The sequence below is a fragment of the Pelobates fuscus genome, chromosome 11 (genome assembly GCF_036172605.1).
Source record: "Pelobates fuscus isolate aPelFus1 chromosome 11, aPelFus1.pri, whole genome shotgun sequence".
NCBI classification, from domain to species: domain Eukaryota; kingdom Metazoa; phylum Chordata; class Amphibia; order Anura; family Pelobatidae; genus Pelobates; species Pelobates fuscus.
Genome location: NC_086327.1, coordinates 88,842,816 through 88,866,224, shown reverse-complemented (window position 1 = coordinate 88,866,224; position 23,409 = coordinate 88,842,816). Strand labels below are relative to the sequence as shown.

The 23,409-nt window shown below is 38.1% G+C and overlaps 1 protein-coding gene across 1 annotated transcript; it reads right to left on the bottom strand.

Annotated features, from left to right (window-relative positions):
* Positions 1-3,730: 3,730 nt before the first annotated feature.
* Positions 3,731-11,131, bottom strand: UTS2 (urotensin 2). Its single transcript, XM_063436093.1, has 4 exons — positions 10,948-11,131; positions 8,886-9,008; positions 7,004-7,047; positions 3,731-4,040 (listed from the first exon to the last, which is right to left on the bottom strand). The coding sequence occupies exons 1-4, from the start codon at positions 11,048-11,050 to the stop codon at positions 3,924-3,926; spliced, it is 387 nt and encodes a 128-aa protein (XP_063292163.1). The 5' UTR covers positions 11,051-11,131; the 3' UTR covers positions 3,731-3,923.
* Positions 11,132-23,409: the final 12,278 nt, after the last annotated feature.

Below are 23,409 nucleotides of genomic sequence, written 5' to 3'. Positions count from 1 at the left end.
TCTAGATCAGTGGTTTTTAGCCTCTTGTTCAGGATGTGTAATTGGGCCCCTCATATTATTTCAGTGGTTCCCCAGTGGAACTGTCACATCATGTTTATCAAGTAGCAGGCAACGGCCCACAATTAATTAGGAGATTTGTTTCAGGCTGAATCAAGATGACTTGATTAGACTGAAAAAAACAAATTCAAAACAGCCCAATAATCTACGTAAACCTGAGGGAACCGAAACAGCAAGTGACTAAATTGTTTTGGTTGCTTTGAAATTCCAGTTTCACTATTTGCATGCTTGCAGCCAGCAAGCAAAACAGTACAAAAAATAGAGTGGGGTGGCTCAGGTGCACACACCCATGTTTATCAAGTGAGGTCTTCAAATTGAAAAATGGGGGGTTGACTGGTCACTATTGAACCCCTTTCCCCACTTGTGTAAATTAAAAACATTAGGAAACCCATCCTAGCTCACCCTTGCCCCAACCTGTGGATTGCATTTTGGGAACACTAATTAAAATAAACAAGTGGTAGACACCTAGTTTCCCCCACACCTGCCACCCATTTTTAGCGGTGTTAGTCTCTAGTTTTAATTAGAGTGAGCAGCTTCTGACTGAACACAGCTTAGTATATTCTAGAGATTTTATACCTCCCTTACATGAATATGGGAGTCATATTGATCCACATAAGTTTTTTTTGTTTTTGTTTTTTATATTAATCTGACGGCTGGCTAGCAAGCGGTAACCAGGTGCCACATGATTAACCCTTGTGCCGCCAAGGTGCTGATAATCGGTTTTCATGACAAAATTTCGTCCATATTGACAAGCATGCTAAAATACCAAATATTTGTACTAATCAAATCCAAGAGGTCCTTAGTCCTTCGTTTAATATCTGATGGAGATGTTTGCACTGACTCCATTAAAAAAAAGGCAAACACATACAGACAAACACAATACAATTTAATGTAATTTGTGTCATGCATATATGAATTGACCACTTGGTAGAGATCAGATGACAGAAGGGGTAATGTAAATTGCATAGGAGTGGGAAAAGGGTCAGATGGTTCACCCTATGGATTGATCCTTTGATTAATCAAAGACTCTGCAAGGTGTGAGAAGTCACACATAAGTGGCCTGAAAGTCTGGTTTAAATATAAACTAACTCTCTAATTTGCCATATGTCTAGTTTCCCTCTTAGATAAGTGAATGCTTTGATATGTTAATGGTCATTATCTCTGTGTTCCAGTATTATATCCAAAAGAAACATTAATATTTACCCACAGATTAATAATTAAGCCTCATTTTTATTATATTTAGAATGGGACAAGCACAATCTTCTAATCAAGCCCAAACATGATTTGTGTAACTTAACCATAGGGGAAGGGATTGTGATGTCCGCTATATTGGGTCACAAGTAAAGAGTGTGACACATCTATTGATTGGAAATATAGTAACAAATTCATAGACGCAATTTTTATTTCTGCAGCAAATACATAAGAGGAGATAGAACCAAATGTTTCCATTTGGATTGATGTTGGTCTGGAACACAAGGGGGTGTTCACTTGTAGTTATTATAGGTACGCCTTGTCTCCACCTCTGCGCGAGGCTTGGTAATCCACATGGTATATATCTAATGATACTGAAGTGTGTATTGTACTTGCTTGGGGCCAGAATCTAATTCTGAGTGAGTCACCATCTTGCTTGCCAGAGACCCCCTGGGGCATAAGTTTTACTTTAAAAACCTGAGTAATTGATTATGACTTCTGTTATTGTATCCCTTTTGTTTTTATCTGTTGTTGGTGTAAATAATTTATCATCTATTTTTTGTATGCACTGTGACTATTTTTTTCTCATAATAAATATTCCTTTTTTTAAGTTCTGCCTTTGTCTGGTTAAGAATCACGTTACCTGAATAGACTTATTAATGAGTGTTTTGCAATTGCTTAGGTATTGTTCTAAGTTGTATTTGGTGTTTTTTTATTATTGATTTACCTGGGGGACCATGGCACCCCGTTTATAAATTGTTTTGGTGGTGGCAGCATTAAAATAGTAATATTTATATTATTATGGATAAGGGTGGGTGGTGTTAAGTGGGTTTTTATAATTATTTCCGGTCTAGTTCAGACAAATAGTGAACTTTAACCCTTTGACCACCACAACTACGTCACGCACACTCTTGAAGTAGGGTGCATTCGTGACACTATTCACTAAAGTGAGAATTAAAATTTAAGGCCAAAGTAACCAAACTGTAAACGTAGCTGACTTACAGGTTTTTTTTTCCAGTTGGGCTATTTTTAACTAAATTTTAAAATTCACTTTGAGTTCTCACTTTAGTAAATAGCCCTGTCAGACTGTGACTGTATCTAATTCCTTCAGTGCAATCAGATATTCAACATTTCATATGAAGTTATAGCATTGTAGAATTGCTGCAGATTTTCTGTGAAACTCCACCATGTTCTGTGGCTCCCAAATGTCCTGATTTTGGCACCTTAAGGTAGCCGTATCCACATTTCGTGGTCACTTATAAGTACTGATAGGCAGCACATAAAAAGTGTTGCCTTGCGGAATATAGAATTTACAAGCTGTGCATTACATTAAGAATTCAGTGAGGTATCCGGAAGAATATACATTATATATACTGCGTGTTTTGTGTTTTGCAATTAGCACAAAGAAATTGTGTGCTGGAAAAAATGTTGGATATCGCAACGCTATACATCCATCTATTGTGTTATAAATGAATTTAGATGTAATACCTGTATGTCCTCTCCCAGGTCCCCTAAGAGAGAAGAGACCAGGGGCTACAGTGAATTAAAATCTTAAACCCCAATGGGTGTCAAAGATGTGCCTCTAGGGATATTGCTGTGATAGTGTATTGGAATTTTTAACCAATGCATTAACTAGAAAGATTAATGTGTCTATGTGAATAGGCACACTTGATATAAGCTCTACCTGCTCATTATCGGCTTCAGTAAAACTATTTTATAGTACAAGTCAGGAATTAATCAGGTTTTTTTTTCCAACCTCCCATCCCTCAGTGGGATTACTGTTCCAGTGTGTACCAAGTAGAACTGCCAAAAATGCAAACCAGATTAATGTTTCTACTGGGCATATATTTTATGCTGACCTGTTGGTAAAATACCAGCTTTGATCCTTCATTCTCAGTTTTCCTGAGAACCTAGAGACATAAAGTAGGTACTTAAGAAATTTATATACGACTCCCTTGATTTGGGAATTATTCAAATGTGGGTCGGGGGATTTAAATGGGTAGAAACCCAGAATCCTTAGATTTAGTGAAAACGGTTAAGAAACATGAAGGCAATAAAATGAAGGGTTTGAAGAGTTAAAGCTTATATTCAAGGATGGCATTTCTGTAAGGCACAGGTAGCACTTGGTTAGAATGCAACTAGTCGGCATTATTCATTGCTAACTTTTCTTTATTGTGATTTTGGTGAGAGTTCTCCTCCGTGAGGATTTGCTCATTAATTTGCTGCATCTGTTCTCATTTGACACTAGAATTTTGGTGTATGGTTCACCTATCAGTTTGTTTGTTTTCTTGTTCTGTGTGTGTTGGTGCATTTTATTTTATTCATTTATTTTTAATCAAGATTAATAACCAGAGTGAACACATTTTGTAATTTTCAGATAGTTTTAACACTACTCAAAAAACACAACTTAACCTTCAGTCTTTGTCATTTTTTTTTATTTTCATATCTTATTAAACAGCTATTTTGGAAAGCAGAAAAAATATACCAACTATTTGCAATACATAAAATATTTATTAATTTCAAAATGAAAAATAATATATACTTAATTATTCTAGCCTACACATTCCTCGCTTTACAGTTTACTCAGGTGGTTTAAACCAGGCGTCAATTTATACAGCTTTCCGGGGCAAATCAAGTTTTGTAGACATAAGCAGAATATCTCCTTGTCCTTAATTTCAGACACAGTATTTCCAGAAGCATTCTGACAAACTGCCCCGTTTCTTATACTGCTTTTTGTCTTTTGTTTGCAGACGGTTCAACAATGATATCCTTGGGTGCTTGCCAAACAAACTCTGAAAAACAAATGCAGAAAAAACATTAATTTGAATGTAAATGTAGTCAAAATATGTCCAGCAGCATCACAACATGGTGGGTGCAATTTTAATTTGCCCAAACTTCGTTTATCCACCTTCACTAGTTTCAATCCAGGTTTCTCAGGGGGTAAGGCATGGGAGAGTTTGCAAGGGGGCAATGGCAATTGTCTCCCTAAGCTACTAACTACCGGGGTTGTCGTTGAAGGTCATTAGTCAGTATGAAGTGCGTTGAAATGTTTGTTAGTAAATGCATACGTGAGGCAGCAGGCAGTTATTGTAAAGGGACTTTGTTGTTTTAGCACAATATGGGTTTGTGAATGGGCTGACAGCAACTGATCCACAGGGATATTTCCCATTGGATATCTGCATCTGGATGTCTGTTTACAAGTGACTGCAGACCATGGTGATACAGTGTCAATTGTACCATAATCATAACACCAATTGTCATTGTGGCAGTTGTGACAAGGGTATGCAGCTCTTTGTGAATGATCTGCCATGTTGTGAAGGCCATTTCGAATGGGTAATAACAGGCCACTCATTTGTTCTTGACATCCAGGCAAAAAGTTACCAGTCCTCACCTCTCCAATGGGATATCTGTTCCTATATAGAGTCTCAGAGCTCGTACTTCTTCAGGTTTGTGTGTTACTTGGGAGACATCTTTCCCAATATCACTATAATGACCAGATATCTCATGCCGTTTTCAGAAGCTAAACTGTGCAAACATTATGCCACAATGGAATAGTTTACTTCTTGAACACCCACAGATAAATAGAACCTTAAGGACAGAACCTTATAAATGTTTAATGTTTAGAACATTCCATTATGGATTAGGACCTGATTGTTATGGTGACATAGACAAACAATTGCTAATTCTAGGATTATGTAAGGGATCAGAGTTATGTAGATCTGTGCTATATGAGAAGTCTCCACTCACAGTTTAGATACCAGATGTGGAGGCTGTGGGCATAGACAATGCTGTTGACCAGTGTTGCAGATGGGCTGTGCAGCTTGTGGAAGGAGAAACCTAAATGTCGATGCCAATTAGAAGTAAGTTTGTTCACCTAGGCAGTACATGCTTTGTTTCAATCATTGATACACGTGGATAAATGCTATATTTCCGGTTGCTGTCATTTTACAGGCACTATATAAATAATCAAATAATAATAATAATTGTCGAATGATAAGTGATATGTGGTTGTCAGTATTGGTGGAGGTGGGTAGAGTGCAGGTCTTAAGGACATGAGTGGACCTTGGTAACCTGTTTTTTAGCCACAACATATTTTGGCTATTGGTAGTAGAAATGCTTAATAGCGGCTTTTTAACAACAAGCATGGAAATGAAATTATTGTTTGGTGTATTCTGAAACTCAAAAATAATAAAATGTGGTAAAACCAAATCACTGTAATTAATTTAATAAAAAAGACATTACCATTTTTTTTTAACATTGGGGCAGTTATAGCAGTTTTGTTCATTTGGTGGCAATAGGTATGTGCAGCCACAAATGTCTGTCACGTTTGCTTCAGTGACCTATTTATACATCTATCATGTTAAACATTTAGAGGTACAAGTGCATTTAGAGATGCAAAATACTAAATCCCTTGTCAGCGTAAGAAATTTAGCAGCCCTCTAATTTTGTTTGAGGACTGACAAACTGTAAAGGTGAATTGTTGTAGACTTACCCAAGGAATGGAAAACATAGCTGACTTGATGGATGTTTCCCATTTGGTGATTTCTGTCTAAAATTTGCAAACTTAAAGTGAATTCCCAGTGATTCATAATTAAGTGAATAACCCTGCAAGTCAAGCTACACTGGCCTGAACTTGCTTTGTCATTCACTAACATAACCCCCAACAAAGGTGGGACACTGATGAGAGAGGGGTAAATGGGCAACGCGATCTTGTCACTGGCTTTGCCCAAAAGGGACGGACCTGCTCTGAAAGTGGGGGGAGGCGATCGGATTACTGGCAGGTCAGTGTGAATGTATGCCACGTTGCCTGCCAATCAAGCAGGCTAGCTAACTGAGGGCAGACCATGCAAGAAGCACTGTTTCAGTGATCTCCGCAGGATCCTAGAGCCCTAAGTGCAGCACGAGCAAGTCTAATGATGTGAGTGTGCTACTCTCTTTGTGGACAGTTACCTGTAAACTCCAAAAAGAGGATACCAGGGAACAAAGACAGGATGGCAGTACAGGGCCCAAAAATCAAGACTGCCCCAACTAAAGATGGTAGGGAGACATGCACTATTTAGTGAGCATCATCGTAAGAAGCATAGAAGGACCTACACACATTGAAGGTTTTATCAAAAGAGTAATTACTTTGTTGCATTTTGATTTCCGGAACACCTTGTGGTGAAATATGGAATTTCAACAAAAATGCAAATATGTTGCGGTTGTGTCTTAAAACTTTAATTTGTCTGAAAAATTAAAATCCATCAAATTAATAAAGATAATTACATATCTGATTCAAAAGTGTAATTAAAATAGTAACATTGCCCTGAAAAGAGGCAATCTAGTATGAAATATTAAATGCAGCCTAAAATGTCCAAACCTAGCGGGAAGGAGTGTAATATTTATCTTGGGCCCATAGGGGTCTCTTCAGTAAATGCAGAATCTTGCCCCAAGATTATAGGAAAAAAATATAGTAACAATCTGAGCATAAAGATAAGTGTGCAGCAATGATAAAGATCTGGCAGCAAGGGTTATTCATCAAAAATTAAACGTTGCTTTTTGGTCAGTTCCTGGTTATCAAAGCATCCCAATGACAATTGCTTCTCTGCCCACTCCGATTTGGAATATTATTAAACTAATCTTTCTATATTTGATCAAACATAATAATGGCAGCTCTTTATTCACCAAATGATTATATTATTCTTTTTTTTTTTATATTATGGAATAGAAAATAACAGGCGTTCTCAAATGTATAGCAAAGCAGCTGATAGCTCACCTCTTTCATGCTGTCTTCCATGTTGTAAGTACCTAGACTGAGTCCTAATTGAAGGAAACAATAGGAAAGGTGTTAACATGTGTTTAGCATTAGACTATAGGTCAGGATTGCTGTAACAAATCAGCTGAATGTAACTAATCGATGGCAACAAGGACACCCCAGGGTGTCAGGGATGAAAAAAAGATAAGTAGGCCGTGGGAAGACTTGAACCATGACTTTTTAATATGTATATGTGACACTTTTACTCAACTGCCTGAATTGACCAAGTAAAAAAAATAAAATAATGTTAATTAAATCCCAATATTTGAGAAATTGCATGGGTTATTTACTAAAATAAGAATTCAAAGTTAATTCAAAGTGAGTTTCAAATGTAAAGACAGGGTAGCTGAATTGAAAGCTTAGCTCACAGAGAATTTTCCCAATTCTTCTCCATGAAGTGGTGTGGGTGCAGTGGCCCTTTGGTTTTAACCCTGCAATGTAAAATATTGCAGTTTTGTATACTTTATTTTTTCGAACAGCACCCCTGCTGAGAAATGCATATTACTGGTGTGCCCCCAATCCCTCATTTTTTTTTTCTATTGTAGGGTTAAACACATCTCTAGTGAACGGCTGTCTTCCTGACAGCCACTAGAGGCACTGCTGAGTCAAACTCAGTTTTCAATCAACTAGTGCTCCTAGATCAGCATTTGATTGGTGTAGCACAGCAATTTGCTGCAAATGCACACTAGCCACCTAATGCCAAGGAGGCAAAGTGGCCGTGACGAGCCCAGAGTGGGAAGAAAAGTAAGTCAGATTCACCTTTCAATCACTCCCAGGTGAGGGAGGACAACACCTAAATAGGTGGCGGGACCCTGTAGTATTAGGAATAGGTTTTTGTGTTCCTAACGCTATAGTGTCTCTTTCTTAGAGAAGAACTACTGGGTTTGGCAACCAAGTTCACTAGCTAATTCTCAGCAGTCTCAATTTAGCACATTCTACTTTTGCTGAGAGGTAACAACAAAACCCTGATTACTTTCAATGAAAATGTGTGTTCCCAAATCACATCTCTTCTTAAACTCATTGCTTTATTCTACCATAGCTTCTTGGGATATCAGACCAGTTGGTGTCTTCAGGGTGGGACAAGAAGACCCTTTGTCCCCTCTCCTGCAGTAAAGATGTGTGGGGGAGATATATCATGAGAAATAGGGGCTGTTTTGAGAGCAAATCGCTACATGTTCAAATAATCCATTTGGTTACATGGTGATTGCTCCTTATTTAGCACCTTGCTCCAGAATAACAGATGTTTTATCTTGATAAATCTCCCACATATAATCATGGGGTTTTGATAACGTGTACCTGGGATCACCCAGCAGTACAAGGCACTCATTAAAAATGTCCCCTAATATCTTGTGGCACACAAAGCAGTACATACTGTACAGGTACTGGAGATACTTCCTATTTAAAAAAAAAAAAAATGAGTAGATCTCGAGGACAGTAACGTTAATCATGCTTTTGGTAAATCCTTTAATTCAATTTTCTCATATTCTGCTAAATTGGTGCTCTTGCTAACAACCTTATCAAGAATGAAAAACACACTTGAGGTTTATTTATTAATCTGTGAATTATTGTAGAATACTGGCATTGAATTTTCACATTTTAGACCAAAAGAAGCAGTGTTCATAAATTGTCATTTGAGACATGGTCCATTAAACTCTCAGATCAGCAAAAAAAAACAACAAAAAAACAGGATTTATTTTTCGTTGGTATTGTTGGTGTACCCAAATTGTTTACACTACATTTGTTTGAAAATCCCAATGGTTAATAAAATTATAGTTGAACATGGTGTTATCTTTTTCATCGATATACAATCCCTACGTTATGTTATGATACATTTCTTATTTACCTTCTCTACTGAAAAAATCATCTCTATCTTCCCCCAAACGATGCTTGCCTAGAAATGCTGGGAGATTCTGCAGTAAATATGTCTGATCGAAATTATTTAATTCTCCAAAGTCCAACTTTGAGTCTAGATGGAGACAAAAAAAAAAAAATGAAAAATTAATTAATTAAGATTAATCATTGTTTTAATCATTTGAGAATTTAGGTTCTCCGCTAATAGTGTTACTTTTTATTGGGGAAAAAGGGGCAAATATTGATGCTAGTATTGTTGAAATCTCCTAAAAGGGACAGTAAGAGTTTGTGTAACTAGCCAGTTTGGAGCTACATTGGTGGAATAGTTAATATCATTTTTAATATGTAAAAAAAAAGACCTTCACTATTTGCTCCAAGTTTATTGAAGCTTTTCCACTTAGACCACTGAGACCATTTAGAAAAAGGAAAAATGTTATAAAACTGTCTGTCTGAAACGTAACTCTTTGTTATTCTTACCCTTGATCACACATAAAAAATTATGAAATTAAAATAATTTGTGAGATTTCAACGCACACTGTGCCCAGAAGGTATAGTTTTATCTGTGCCTAAACTTTTATATTTTCAGCCCAGCCAAGGGGATTAGCAAACAGTGAAGTGACGAGAGCTGCTGTAAATGTTAAAATGTAACAACAATAAAAGAAAATCCAATTTCAAATTAATAAACCCAATCTCATAACTATATCTTAATAAAATGACCTGAAATTTCCTAGTCCTAATTATATACATTAAATGTTAAAAAGTGTTCTGTCGGTAACACCATCCCTCAGAATATATTGCCACTCTATAAATAATTGCATATCATAGATTATCCATTTGTATAATATAATAAACAATTTATTATAATAAATCTTTGTAAGGTTAATATTTAGGGATAATACATTTTAACTGGTTGCCTTATTTCAACATTTTCACATTAGAATTGAATTACTGCTAAAATATATAAAACAGTATATCAAGGTAGTAAAGATAGCACTCACAAAACATACGTACTATATCTAAGTAAAAAATTAATTGTTTTTAGATTTGGTTCTAATGAGTAATAAAAATGAGTGATATATTGCTACCATACTCTTAGGTACTCAAAAAGTGCTTTATGTTTAAAGATATAAACGTCTCGTTACATGATTTCTTTTTTTTCTTTTTTTTTTTATTTTTTTTGGATGAGGCTGCATAATTCAATAATTATGTAATATTGGGAAACAACACTTGTCTGTAATAAAGTCCTATATTTTGTAAATTGGATAAGTGTTAAAGGGAAACTGTAATTTTTCATTTTATGTTTACTTATCCCTATATTTTACAAACATGTATTTGTAAGGTGTGAAAAATAAAATTAAAGGTCTAAATTACCACCTCTTTATCGTGCCACTGGGTGCCTCCAACTTTGCTCTCTATTAATCATATATTTTTATAAATTATATCCTTTTCATCTAGCAAACAGCATCGTAAAACCATCCAGAAAGGAAGATGAATTAAACAATGTTTATATTTTTCCTCTTCATATTCCTGTGCCTGGACTGAATAATTTGATACACTTTTAAATGTAAAAGAAAATACAGCATCACTTGAAAAAAAAATGTTGACTAAAGTAATATGTGATTCCAAATGTTTTATTCAATGGTGTAATTTATAGATAAACAACTGTTCTAATTTAAGCAAATACATTTGTCTTTGTCTTCTATCTACATTTAACCCCTTAAGGACACATGACATGTGTGACATGTCATGATTCCATTTTATTCCAGAAGTTTGGTCCTTAAGGGGTTAAACCTGAATTAGTAAATCTAGCATTTAATCATAAGCATTAAAACAGAATAGGCAACATCCCTGATAACTCAATGACAATGCATCCGAAAACCACAAATGAATGGATTAAATCAATATCTTGAATTAATGGATTGCAAAGTAATGTCCTTGATTCTCTTTGAAGTCAAGTAAGTAAAATGAAACCTATACAATACATTTAAAATAAAATCTAATTTGACATTTCAGGAAAGGACAAAAAAACAAAAAAACAATGAAGTTTCTCTTACCTGGCAATTGATATGAGACCTCACTAGAGTCAATTATTGGATGTGACATTAGAGGAGAGGAAAAGCTGGCAAGCACAAAACAAAAAAATGTAAGCTGATGCATGGTTGCTGGACGGGAATAGGAGTCTGCTTCTGAGACCTGGGTATTATCACAATCTGTTCCTAAACAAAAGTGTCTTCTCGATTAAAATTCTCCACTTATATACAGTTTCATTACGTCATAGCCTACATCACTCTCTAGCACGCCATCTACAAAGAATAATGATAAGCCAATAGTTCCATTGCCTGTGAGTTGTAAATGCAAAACACTTTGCTTGATGTAATTCTTCACAGTTCATAGACAATAAATTTACTGTCTCGTGGGCCTTTTTGAAAAGTGGTTACAGTACTGCAGCAAATGTGGCGTGGCAAGTTTGATGTGAATTAAAAAAAACAGCCCCGATTATAAATCACGAGTTAACAAAGGGTCAAGTCTTGTTTGAGATGACCAAGGCAATAAGACAGGTGATTTATGGACCTCTACCTGTTTTGACGTAGGAAGCATGAAATGTGGAATTTTTTTTTTGTTAGAGAAGTGAATAGATGAGATGTCAAATTCTGTTGAGGGCATCCAAGCCAATAGATTTAGAAGATAAAGTGACCGTTAATCCCATTTGGTACATCTGTTTAACCCCTTAAGGACCAAACTTCTGGAATAAAAAGGAATCATAACATGTCAGACATGTCATGTGTCCTTAAGGGGTTAACTTTCAATGAAGAATTGGTTGTTACATGTCAGCAATTTTAACAATTTTCTATTTATTTGCGAAACTGTTAGCAAATTAAACTGATTGAAAAAAAAAAAAAAGAGTATATTTTAGCCAATTTGTTAAAGTACGGGACACCAATCGCATATGTATAACATATCATTTTTTTAGGTTAAATAAATTCTGGACTGCATTTAGTAAGCACAAGGCTTGGTAAAGGGTCACTCCAACCACCATGGCCACTTCTGCTTTTTATAAGTGGTCATGGTGGTTGGAGTCTGGATGTGCAGTGTTTCAGCTTGCACATCCAGAGATTTTTTTTATTGTGTGAGCACACCAGCATACGTGATTTAGGCATCCCAGAACTCTTTTCTTTTTGTGCAATTGTAGTGTTTCTGTATGCAGTGGAACCTTGTTCCAGAAGGCTGTTCGAGTTTCGATTTGTTAGACAACCGAATCAACATTTCCCATAGGAATTAATGTTAATTTGAGTAATCTGTTCCAGACCCCCAAAATTACAGCATTTTAACACAAATTTTACTGTTTAATAATGCCTTACATGCATAAAACCATATACAAATAAAATAATAAACACAATGTACAGTTAATGAAATGAAAATGTCACTTCACTTTAATTGTAATGATGAGAAATGATGGCGTAGGTGGAAAGGAGAAGACCTATCATTGTCTGGATGGGAAGTCACTGTAATTACAATAGGTACTAACTGTTCTGGCGTTCTTTCCCTTGATCGTTTCACACCACTGAAACCTGATTGAGGCTCACTGGACACTTTTTTTCTTCACTACAAATTTGTCTATTGAGACCTGCAGTTGCCTATGTTTCTAAAGTGAGACATATCATTATCATTGAACATGTTTGTGGCATGACTTACAGCAGCTTTATCAGGGTGATATTTTTCAACAAAATTTGGCACTTCAACCCACTTCTCACACATTTCTTTGATCAGTGCAATAGGAAAATTTTCCCTTCCCTCCTCCTCCTCCTCTGAAGACAATTCCTCAGATGACCTCTTTTGCTGCTCCCTCTGAGGGTCTTGGAGCTCTTCTGTGGTGAGTTTGTTCTGGTGATCCTCCACTAACTCCTCCACATCTTCATCATTCACCTCCAAGCCCATTGATTTCCACAGAGACACAATTTTTTCAACAACAGGAGCATCCTGTTCAATACCATCATAGACTCTTTCAGGGACAGCCTGTGTACTGAGTTGTATTGGGGGGCAAAAACCTCACAGTAATAAAACTGAACTCCTCCATCAATTTGTCCTCCAATCCTGGAGGGTGAGCAAGAGCATTATCCATAAGAAGCAGAGCCTTGACAGGTAAGATGTTTTTCTTGTAGGTATTTTTTTAACACTTGGCCCAAACACCTCATGAACCAACTCAATAAATAATTGCCAGGTTACCCAAGCTTTGCTGTTATCCCTCCACATCACCTGCAATTTGCTTTCCAGGACATGGTTTTTCTTAAAAACCCTCGGGTTTTCCAAGTCGTAGACTAGCAAAGTCTTCAATTTAAAATCCCCACTCGCATTCACACCCAACAACAGGGTTAGCATGTCCTTCATTGGCTTGTGTCCTGGCAATGATTTCTCCTTTGTTATGTAGGTCCTCTTTGGCATTTCCTTCCAAAACAGGCCTGTCTCATCACAGTTAAACATTTGTTGAGGATAAAATTCCTCAGCCTCTACATAGACTCTAAATTCAGCAACAACATTTTCAGCCTCATCTTTGTTAGCACTGGAAGATTCACCATGTCTCACCACACTGTGTTTGCCACTTCTCCTTTTAAACTTTTCAAACCACCCTCTACTTGCCTTGAAAACTTCACTCTCAGCACTCGTTTCAGGGGTGATTTTCACAAGATCAGCGTGCAAATGTTCTTTTTCACAAATTATTGCTATCACCGGCTAACTGTTTTTCATTTATCCATATCAATAACAATTTTTCTACTTCTTCTAGTGTATGGCTTCTTTGTTTTGTAATCGCGTTCACCCCTCTAGAAACATTGGATTTTTTAATATGGCACAAATTGTAGATTTGGCCATACCAAACTGTGTTGCTAGATCAGAGACACGGACATCACTTTCATGTTTTAAAATAATTTCTTTCTTCAACTCTATTGTCACAATTGCACAATTTTCCTCTTGGGTTGGCTAATATCCTTGGGACCCATGGGGAGTTTTTGCAGACTGAATGGAGCTCTACGTGAAGACTTAATTACATTTATTTAAGACTAAATGCAACTCTATTTGAAGACTTAATTGAACTCTATTTGAATACAGAATAGAGCTCTATTTGAAGACTGAATGGAGCCCTGCTGACAGAATGGAGCTCTGCTGAATGGATGGAGCTTTTGCTGTCAGAATGGAGCTCTATTTGAAGACTGCATTGAACTCTATTTGAAGACTGAATAGAACTCTATTTGAAGACTGAATAGAACTCTATTTGAAGACAGAATGTAGCTCTGCCCACTGAATGGAGCTCTGCTGACTGGATGGAGCTCTGCTGACTGGATGGAGCTTTTACTGGCAGAATGGATCTGTTTGCTGACAGAATTCAACTATATTTGAAGACTGAATAGAACTCTATTTGAAGACTGAATGGAGCTGTTTGCTGACTGATTGAACTCAATTTGAGGACTGAATTGAACTCTGAAGTCTAAATGGAGCTCTGCTTACTGAATGGGGCTCTGCTTACTGGATGGAGCTCTGCTTACTGGATGGAGCTCTGCTGACTGAATGGAGCTTTTGCTAACAGAATGGAGCTGTTTGCTGACAGAATGGAGCTTTTGCTGGCAGAATCAAGCTCTGCTGACAGAATGGAGCTGTTTGCTGACAGAATGGAGCTGTTTGCTGACAGAATGGAGCTGTTTGCTGACAGAATGGAGCTGTTTGCTTAGAGAAGAGAGCTGTTTCCTAACAGAATGGAATGGCAATGCGTTACACTAACGACGTACCAACGAGTTTACCACCGAGATTACCATAGAGGTGAATGTCGCGTGATGTATTCGGGTACCGAGGAACGTTCACATACCAAAATATTTTTTACTCAAAATTTTAGTTTGACTTCAGAATTGTTTAACCGTTCGAGTTCCAAGGTTCCACTGTGTATATATGAATCACAACCCCTGAAAAACACGTTTTGGAGAGAGTACTGATTGTGCATTACTGTAACAGTTTCTAAGACCAGGTGTGTTAAATAAAGATTGTCTCTTCAGCTGTTTGCTCGGTTACATTTACCATAATGTTCGGAGGGATGTTGGCTATGATTAAAAAGTTTTCGAATTTTTACAAATCAGAACTTTTTATATAAGTTTTGAAATTTTGTTTTCAACTCACTACAATTCTGTGTTTTGTGAATTAAAAGGAAAATAGTTTTACTTCTTATGTGGTGTTTCCCGGGCACAATTCCCTGCCTCCACTAATATAGGAGAGTTAAATGTTCCTAAGCAGAAAATGAGCTAAGCCCTGCACTGCTGAGCATCGGTCAGAGCTTTCGACTGCCATTCCAGAATGGAGCAGCAAACCCCAGTATAAATCCTACATGTGATATAATTATGCATTTTTAACTTACTAAGTGTGATATTATTATGGGTACATAGTATGCTAAGTACAGGGAGTGCAGAATTATTAGGCAAATGAGTATTTTGACCACATCATCCTCTTTATGCATGTTGTCTTACTCCAAGCTGTATAGGCTCGAAAGCCTACTACCAATTAAGCATATTAGGTGATGTGCATCTCTGTAATGAGAGGGGGTGTGGTCTAATGACATCAACACCTTATATCAGGTGTGCATAATTATTAGGCAACTTCCTTTCCTTTGGCAAAATGGGTCAAAAGAAGGACTTGACAGGCTCAGAAGAGTCAAAAATAGTGAGATATCTTGCAGAGGGATGCAGCACTCTTAAAATTGCAAAGCTTCTGAAGCGTGATCATCAAACAATCAAGCGTTTCATTCAAAATAGTCAACAGGGTCGCAAGAAGCGTGTGGAAAAACCAAGGCGCAAAATAACTGCCCATGAACTGAGAAAAGTCAAGCGTGCAGCTGCCAAGATGCCACTTGCCACCAGTTTGGCCATATTTCAGAGCTGAAACATCACTGGAGTGCCCAAAAGCACAAGGTGTGCAATACTCAGAGACATGGCCAAGGTAAGAAAGGCTGAAAGACGACCACCACTGAACAAGACACACAAGCTGAAACGTCAAGACTGGGCCAAGAAATATCTCAAGACTGATTTTTCTAAGGTTTTATGGACTGATGAAATGAGAGTGAGTCTTGATGGGCCAGATGGATGGGCCCGTGGCTGGATTGGTAAAGGGCAGAGAGCTCCAGTCCGACTCAGACGCCAGCAAGGTGGAGGTGGAGTACTGGTTTGGGCTGGTATCATCAAAGATGAGCTTGTGGGGCCTTTTCGGGTTGAGGATGGAGTCAAGCTCAACTCCTAGTCCTACTGCCAGTTTCTGGAAGACACCTTCTTCAAGCAGTGGTACAGGAAGAAGTCTGCATCCTTCAAGAAAAACATGATTTTCATGCAGGACAATGCTCCATCACACGCGTCCAAGTACTCCACAGCGTGGCTGGCAAGAAAGGGTATAAAAGAAGAAAAGCTAATGACATGGCCTCCTTGTTCACCTGATCTGAACCCCATTGAGAACCTGTGGTCCATCATCAAATGTGAGATTTACAAGGAGGGAAAACAGTACACCTCTCTGAACGGTGTCTGGGAGGCTGTGGTTGCTTCTGCACGCAATGTTGATGGTGAACAGATCAAAACACTGACAGAATCCATGGATGGCAGGCTTTTGAGTGTCCTTGCAAAGAAAGGTGGCTATATTGGTCACTGATTTGTTTTTGTTTTGTTTTTGAATGTCAGAAATGTATATTTGTGAATGTTGAGATGTTATATTGGTTTCACTGGTAAAAATAAATAATTGAAATGGGTATATATTTGTTTTTTGTTAAGTTGCCTAATAATTATGCACAGTAATAGTCACCTGCACACACAGATATCCCCCTAAAATAGCTAAAACTAAAAACAAACTAAAAACTATTTCCAAAAATATTCAGCTTTGATATTAATGATTTTTTTGGGTTCATTGAGAACATGGTTGTTGTTCAATAATAAAATTAATCCTCAAAAAAACAACTTGCCTAATAATTCTGCACTCCCTGTATGATACAGGTATTTTATGGGTATATTGTATGTTAAATGTGATATTGTTGCGTATATAGTATACTAAGTGTATGAGTATATCGTATTCTCAGCATGTAGTAAACCTCACAAAGCTTGGGTAGAATGTTTTCACTGATCTTGCCAAGTACGGAGAAATATGTTGGTCCATAATATCTGTTCCAGGTAAAACTACCTCCATGAAGGAATAGCATTTTCAAATTACATGCAAAGTGTAACATCATTATTGGTAAATAGTATGTATATGAATATATATTTAATCAGCCACAACATTAAAACCACCTACCTAATATCATGTAGGTCCCCCTTGTGCTGCCAAAACAGCTCTGATGCATTGAGGCATGGACTCCACAAGACCTCTGAATGTGTCCTGTGGTATCTGGCACAAAGACATTAGCAGCAGATCCTATAAGTCCTGCAAGTTGTGAGATGAGACCTCCATACCTGGTCTGCAACAATTTCTAGGTAGGTGGTACATGTCAAAGTAACATCCACATGAGTGGACCCAAGGTTTCCAAGCTTTACAGTAATTTGAGCTACAGTAGCTCTTCTGTGTGATCAGACTAGATAGCCTAGCCTTCACTCCCCACCTGCATCAATGAGCCTTGAGCGCCCATGATCCTGACACCAGTACACCGGTTGACATTCATTGCACCACTTTTTTTTTTTCAAATTCGTATTTTATTGAGTTTTCAAAGTATGAAATTGGGGGGGATACAGAAAGGAAAAAGGGGAGGGGGGTATCCACAAACATACATATCCAAGTTTCGTGTTACGGTAGATACAGATAGTTCGTTACAATTGTGGTATTCCATAGACATAGTCTATTATACAAGCATAATATAGTATAGACACACTACATTGCATGATTGTTGATGCAGAAACACTGTAGATCTAGTTTTGACAAAGCCAGAGAGTGAAATGCCAGTTGCTAAAACTCATATTAGTCACCAGTGGGCAGATTGGGAGGGTTATGGGGAGAACCCATAAGTAGATTTGATTTAACACTTAACAGCATACAATGTTTAGCGTAACAGACAGGGATTGAAAGCATAACATTCTAGCTAGTTGCACCACACCTGCAGGTTAAATGTGGGTACATTGCGTTTACATAATAAAGAAGGCGCATTTTGACGGGAAATAGACATTCAAAACATAAGATTGCGATCAGGAAAATTCATCTGTCTGGAAGCGCCATGTGTATACAGCATTATAAATGGTATTTAACGGCGGGATTGAAACAGATATGGGTGAGTAACCCTTCGTTATCAGTTATGTATTGTATGCCAGGTTTATGGATAATGCTTACTCTCTTATGTAGTACCAACTGGGCCTGTACGGCAGATCATTTGGAGCTGTGATTTTCGGTTATGTAACGGCTCCATCTCAGCCAGTTATTGTGCGCTATGTCTCTACGTTTGGACGTAGAGGAGGTCAATGTTTCATGTTTCAAATATTGTTGTATTTTGTGGTGTAACTGTTTTGGTGACGGGCAAATCTGTTGCTTCCAGTGGCAAGCAATAAGGTTCCGTGCAGCTAGGATTAGCATAATTAACAGGTGTTTGTCCTGTGGAGGGACCTGATCGGGAAATATTAGGAATATGGAGTTGGTGGGTGTAAGTATTTCCCTTAAAAGTCCCATGGAGTTGCCCAGATGTTGGACCTCTGCCCACAATGGTAGGATAGTGGAACATTCCCACCAGATGTGACTCATAGTTCCCATCCCATTAGTACATCGCCAGCAAGTTAGTGGGCTATTCGGATAAATCTTATGTAGTTTGTGTGGAGTGAGATACCATCGATACACTAATTTTTTATGTGCCTCTACATGAGTATAGCATGATGTTACACCTTTGAGTGCACCAAGTGATTGCAACCATTGGTCATTGGTGAATTGTGGGTGACCTTCTTTATGCCATTGAGTCGCAAAAGCAAAACTCGTCAGAGGAGGATGTTGCTGTAATACGGCGTATCCTAAGGATAAAGCTTTGGGCCTGAGTGGTGCTTTGTGGCACCTATTGTACATGGCTATAAGCTCCATGTTCGGAGTGTTAACATCTTGGCTTGGTGTACGTACCCTGTCTATAATTATGCTTTTAAGTTGGAGGTACGGGAATATATAGCTTGACGGTAGAGCATACTTAAGTTGGAGATCAGGGAATGGCACTACGGTCCCATGTTGGTACACATCATTAATATGCGATATGCCCTTTTCTTTCCATTTGTGGAAGAACAACCATGGTGATATGGACTGAAGCGCTGTTATTGGGGCCCACGGGGAAAATTGTGTAGTGTTCGTACGTTTCTTATGTAGGTAATCCCACATCTGGATCGTGAGTTTGGATGTAGGAAGCACCGAGGTATTTTTATCCCTGAGGTGTTTGGGCGTCCATAGCATGTCTGCTACTGAGGAGTTTGGGGAGTAGCTGTTTTCCATATCTACCCATTGAAATAGATGTGGAGGGGCATGCAGTTTTATTGCTGCTTCTAGTATCGCAGCTTTGTGATAAAGTGCAATGTTAGGGAGGCCTAATCCCCCTTTGTTTGTCTGCCTTTGTAGAAGCACGCATGGAAGGCGTGGTTTCTTGTTATTCCATATGTAGTTGTTTATAAGGCGTTGGAGTTGTTTGCTCAGTGATGGTGATAAAGGGAGATGCAGCATCCTAAATACATACAGAAGTTTGGGAAGGACCACCATTTTTACTGCATTAATTTTCCCAAGCCAAGACAACCTCACATCTTTCCATTTGCGTAATGTGTGCAGGCAGAGGTTCGGGAGTTGGGATAAATTGAGGGTATTGATTCCTCTAAGTGTGGGTGCAATTTTTACTCCTAAGTACATAACATGTGTAGTTCTCCAGTCAAACTTGTGTTGCTGTTTAAGCGACTGTACCAACTCGTGCTGTAGCCGAATTGGAAGGGCTTGGGTCTTTGATTGGTTCAGTCTATAATACGAAACTCTGCTATATTCTTCGAGGGTATTCATGAGATAGGACAAAGATTTATCGGGGTCTGCCAGGGTTATGAAAATGTCATCAGCGAACATAGCCAGTTTGAATTCGTCTGTTCCCACCCGTATCCCTCTAATTTGGGCATGGTTCCTTATCATGTGTGCTAAGGGTTCGAGGGAGAGCACAAATAGCAATGGAGACAATGGGCATCCCTGTCTCGTCCCATTTGTGATGGTGAAGGGGCTCGAGACAAAGCCTGCACTAGTGACTCTGGCTGAAGGCTGTCGATACAATGCCATGATCCCCTTTATAAAAGATGATGGAAAACCATATTTAAGCATCACTTGTTCCATGTAGTACCAGTTCAGTCTATCGAAGGCCTTCTCCGCGTCCAGCGCTAGGAGAAGACCTTCCAATCTGTTTGTGTCCATATGGGCCAAGATATTTAGAATTTTTCTAGAGTTGTCTGACCCTTGCCTCGATTTAATAAAACCTGACTGGTCATTATGTACAATGCGTGTTAAGATCCCTTTCAGTCTCTCCGCTATAAGTTTTGCATATATCTTAGTGTCACAGTTCAAAAGGGATATAGGTCGAAAATTTGGGCATACGACTGCAGGTTTGCCCGGCTTCGGTAATGTGGAGATATGCGCTTGAAGCATCTCTTTAGGCATACAACCTTTGGTGTAACAGTGATTTATAAGCAGGGTCATATGTGGGAGTAATGCTTTCGTAAATGTTTGATAATACAGGTTTGTAAACCCATCTGGGCCTGGAGACTTATGCGCGGGTAGATTTTTTATTACTGCCGCTACTTCTGATTCTGTGAATTCGCTCGTAATCATTGTTATTTCCTCGTCTGTGAGAGTAGGTAAGGTCATTTTGGATAAAAACTCTTGGACTTGGGCAGGGGTGGGGACGTGTGTACCCTCTGAGTCTTTGAGGTTGTATAACGTACTATAATATTTAGCGAATTCATCCACAATGTTTTGCGGGTGCAGTATTTTTTGTTTGTCGGCCGTTAGGAGGTAGGCTATTTTGGCATTCGGTGAACGCTCTTTAAGTTTCGCCGCTAGTGTAGCGCCGGATCTATTACCATGCGCAAAAAATTTATGTCGGAATTTGTGTAAAATATAATTCGTTTTTTCTGTCTCTATATCACTTAGTTGTGTTTGAAGAGATTTAAGAGTTTCATAGTGGTCTTGGGAAGGGTTTGACTTGTTCGCGTGAGTCAACTCCGTTATTCGTTGTATGAGGTTTGTATATTTAGCAGTCCTCTGCTTATTTCTATAGCTGGCATGTTTGATCAAATTACCCCTGATTACGGCCTTGTGGGCCTGCCAGTTCGTGGCTATGGAAGTCTCTCTTGCATCGTTTATAGCAAAGAAGGTGTGGATATCGTCTTCAATGCTTTTGACTATGTGTGGGTCGTGTAGTAACGTTTCGTTGAGTCTCCATGTGCCTTGACCCTTGTGTGGGAAGTGTTCCTGTATTGTGAGTAGCACAGGTGCATGGTCTGACCATGTCATTATCCCTATCTGTGAATTGATGATTTTTCGGGTCAGAGCAGTGGGTATTAAAAACCTGTCTATTCTGGAGTATGAATTATATACCTGCGAATGAAAGGTAAAATCCTTTTCAGAGGGATGCAGTATCCTCCATATATCTATAAGGCCTGCATCATTTATTGTCTGTCGTATTTGCTGTGTAAGGAGAGTGCGTTTTCGCGAGGTCGTTCTATTTACCCTGTGGGCGGAGGTTGTGTCGGCATTGCTGTCGAGAATAAAATTAGTGTCACCTCCTATGATTAGGTTCGTGCAGGTGAATCTATGGGCTAAGGATATGATTTTGGACAGAAAATCTCTTTGATTGCTATGCGGGCCATATATATTCAGTAGTGTGTATGGGTCTTCATTTATAGTGCAACATAGTAAAAGGAACCTGCCTTCCTTGTCTTTAATTGTTTTTTGGAGCTTAAAGGTAACATCCTTGTGTATCAGAATAGAGACGCCCCTCTTTTTCTTCGTGTACCCAGAATGGAACCCTAGGGGGAATTGTGCGGAGGTGAATTTGGGCATTTTGGTTTTAAGGAAGTGGGTTTCTTGAAAAAACGCAATTTGGGCTTTAAACTTAGTAGCTTCAGCCAGAGCCAGTCTCCTTTTATGAGGGGTGTTTAGGCCTTTAGCATTTAGTGAAAATATAGTTAGGGTCGTCATCTGTGGGCGTTGGAAGCCGCTGAAGGATTGCACCACTTTTTGTGGGTACTAACCAGTGCATACTGTGAACGCCCCACAAGACTTGCTGTTTTGGAGATGCTCTGACCCAGTCGTCAAGCCATTACTTTTTAGCCCTTGTCAAAATCACTCAGATCTGCTTCCTAATATATCCCACCCCTTGACAGGTGCCATTGTAACTATATATTCAATGTTATTCACTTCACCGGTCTGTGATTTTAATGTTGTGGCTGACCAGTGTACATTTTAACATGGGGTGCATAGTTATTACATAAAAGTATGGTAAACTAACAATTTAGTATATAAATCGCCGAGGAAAAAAACAGCTATTTGTGAATGTGTGAAATCACCATTTGTATGTCATATGTGTGATGATATATTATTATATATTCCGTACACTATGAATGATAATGTATTGTACTGGCTAGCAGCAGTATACTTCAGAAACATTTTATATTACATGTTGTCTCTGCTCCTTTTATAGAGTTGGGCAATGTACGACAGAAAAATACAAAGCTAACAATTTATCAAGCATCTCAGACCTCGGCAGCCTTTCTAACTTGTAGCTGGGTATTTTTGGATGTCAGACTGTTCAATTTATCAAATTCAGAAAAATGATATTAAAAGAAATGGTCAAAGATGGTCTGCAGACGTGCCATGTGCCATGAAGATTCTTAGATTCTAAATAGGACTATTTTCCGATAAAGTTTCGAGATGCCTCATCTAATGTTTTAAAATGGATGAGACTCATTGAAATGATTAAATGATTTTATTCATTATTTTTATAACATATCTAGAAGGCTAATGTGTCAAATTACACAACAATTCTTTTTTTGCCAATCGAGATGCTTAAAAGTGTCTGTTTGTTGTTGTGATATTCATAATTAAAATACATCAAACATCACTTCGAACTGCATAAACTATCTGTTTATCTGCATACCAGTGATGTATCTATAGCAACAACACCCAAAAGTAAATAACAACTTCATATTCACTAAATTGAGCTGGGCTGGAAACAAACAAATGTTGAAGAATACTCACAATTTGCTCTTCTGAGCTAAAATTTTTAATTCTTTGTTGTCACCCAGAATTGCTGTTTTTTTTTTTTTTTTTTTGAATTCTTTATTTTTGCGTGCATGAAAGGTAACAGACATCTTTCCTCGCCACAACAGCGTTTGGAAAGCGAAGCATTACACAGTTACTATACAGTTATGGCATGAAAACAGTGCACATTATTTTTTTTAGTGACAGTATGTTGATATAGACATGCAGATTGCCGAATGTTGGAGCTAGAGGTATGCAAGATTTAACGAATT

Coding starts and splice junctions, on each gene's coding strand:
- UTS2 (XM_063436093.1), bottom strand. CDS start 11,050: ATGCATCAGCTTACATTTTTTTGTTTTGTGCTTGCCAGCTTTTCCTCT. Junction 7,048..8,885: donor TGATTTTTTCAGTAGAGAAG/GTAAATAAGAAA, acceptor TCCTTCAATTAG/GACTCAGTCTAGGTACTTAC. Junction 4,041..7,003: donor TGGAAGACAGCATGAAAGAG/GTGAGCTATCAG, acceptor TTTGTTTTTCAG/AGTTTGTTTGGCAAGCACCC.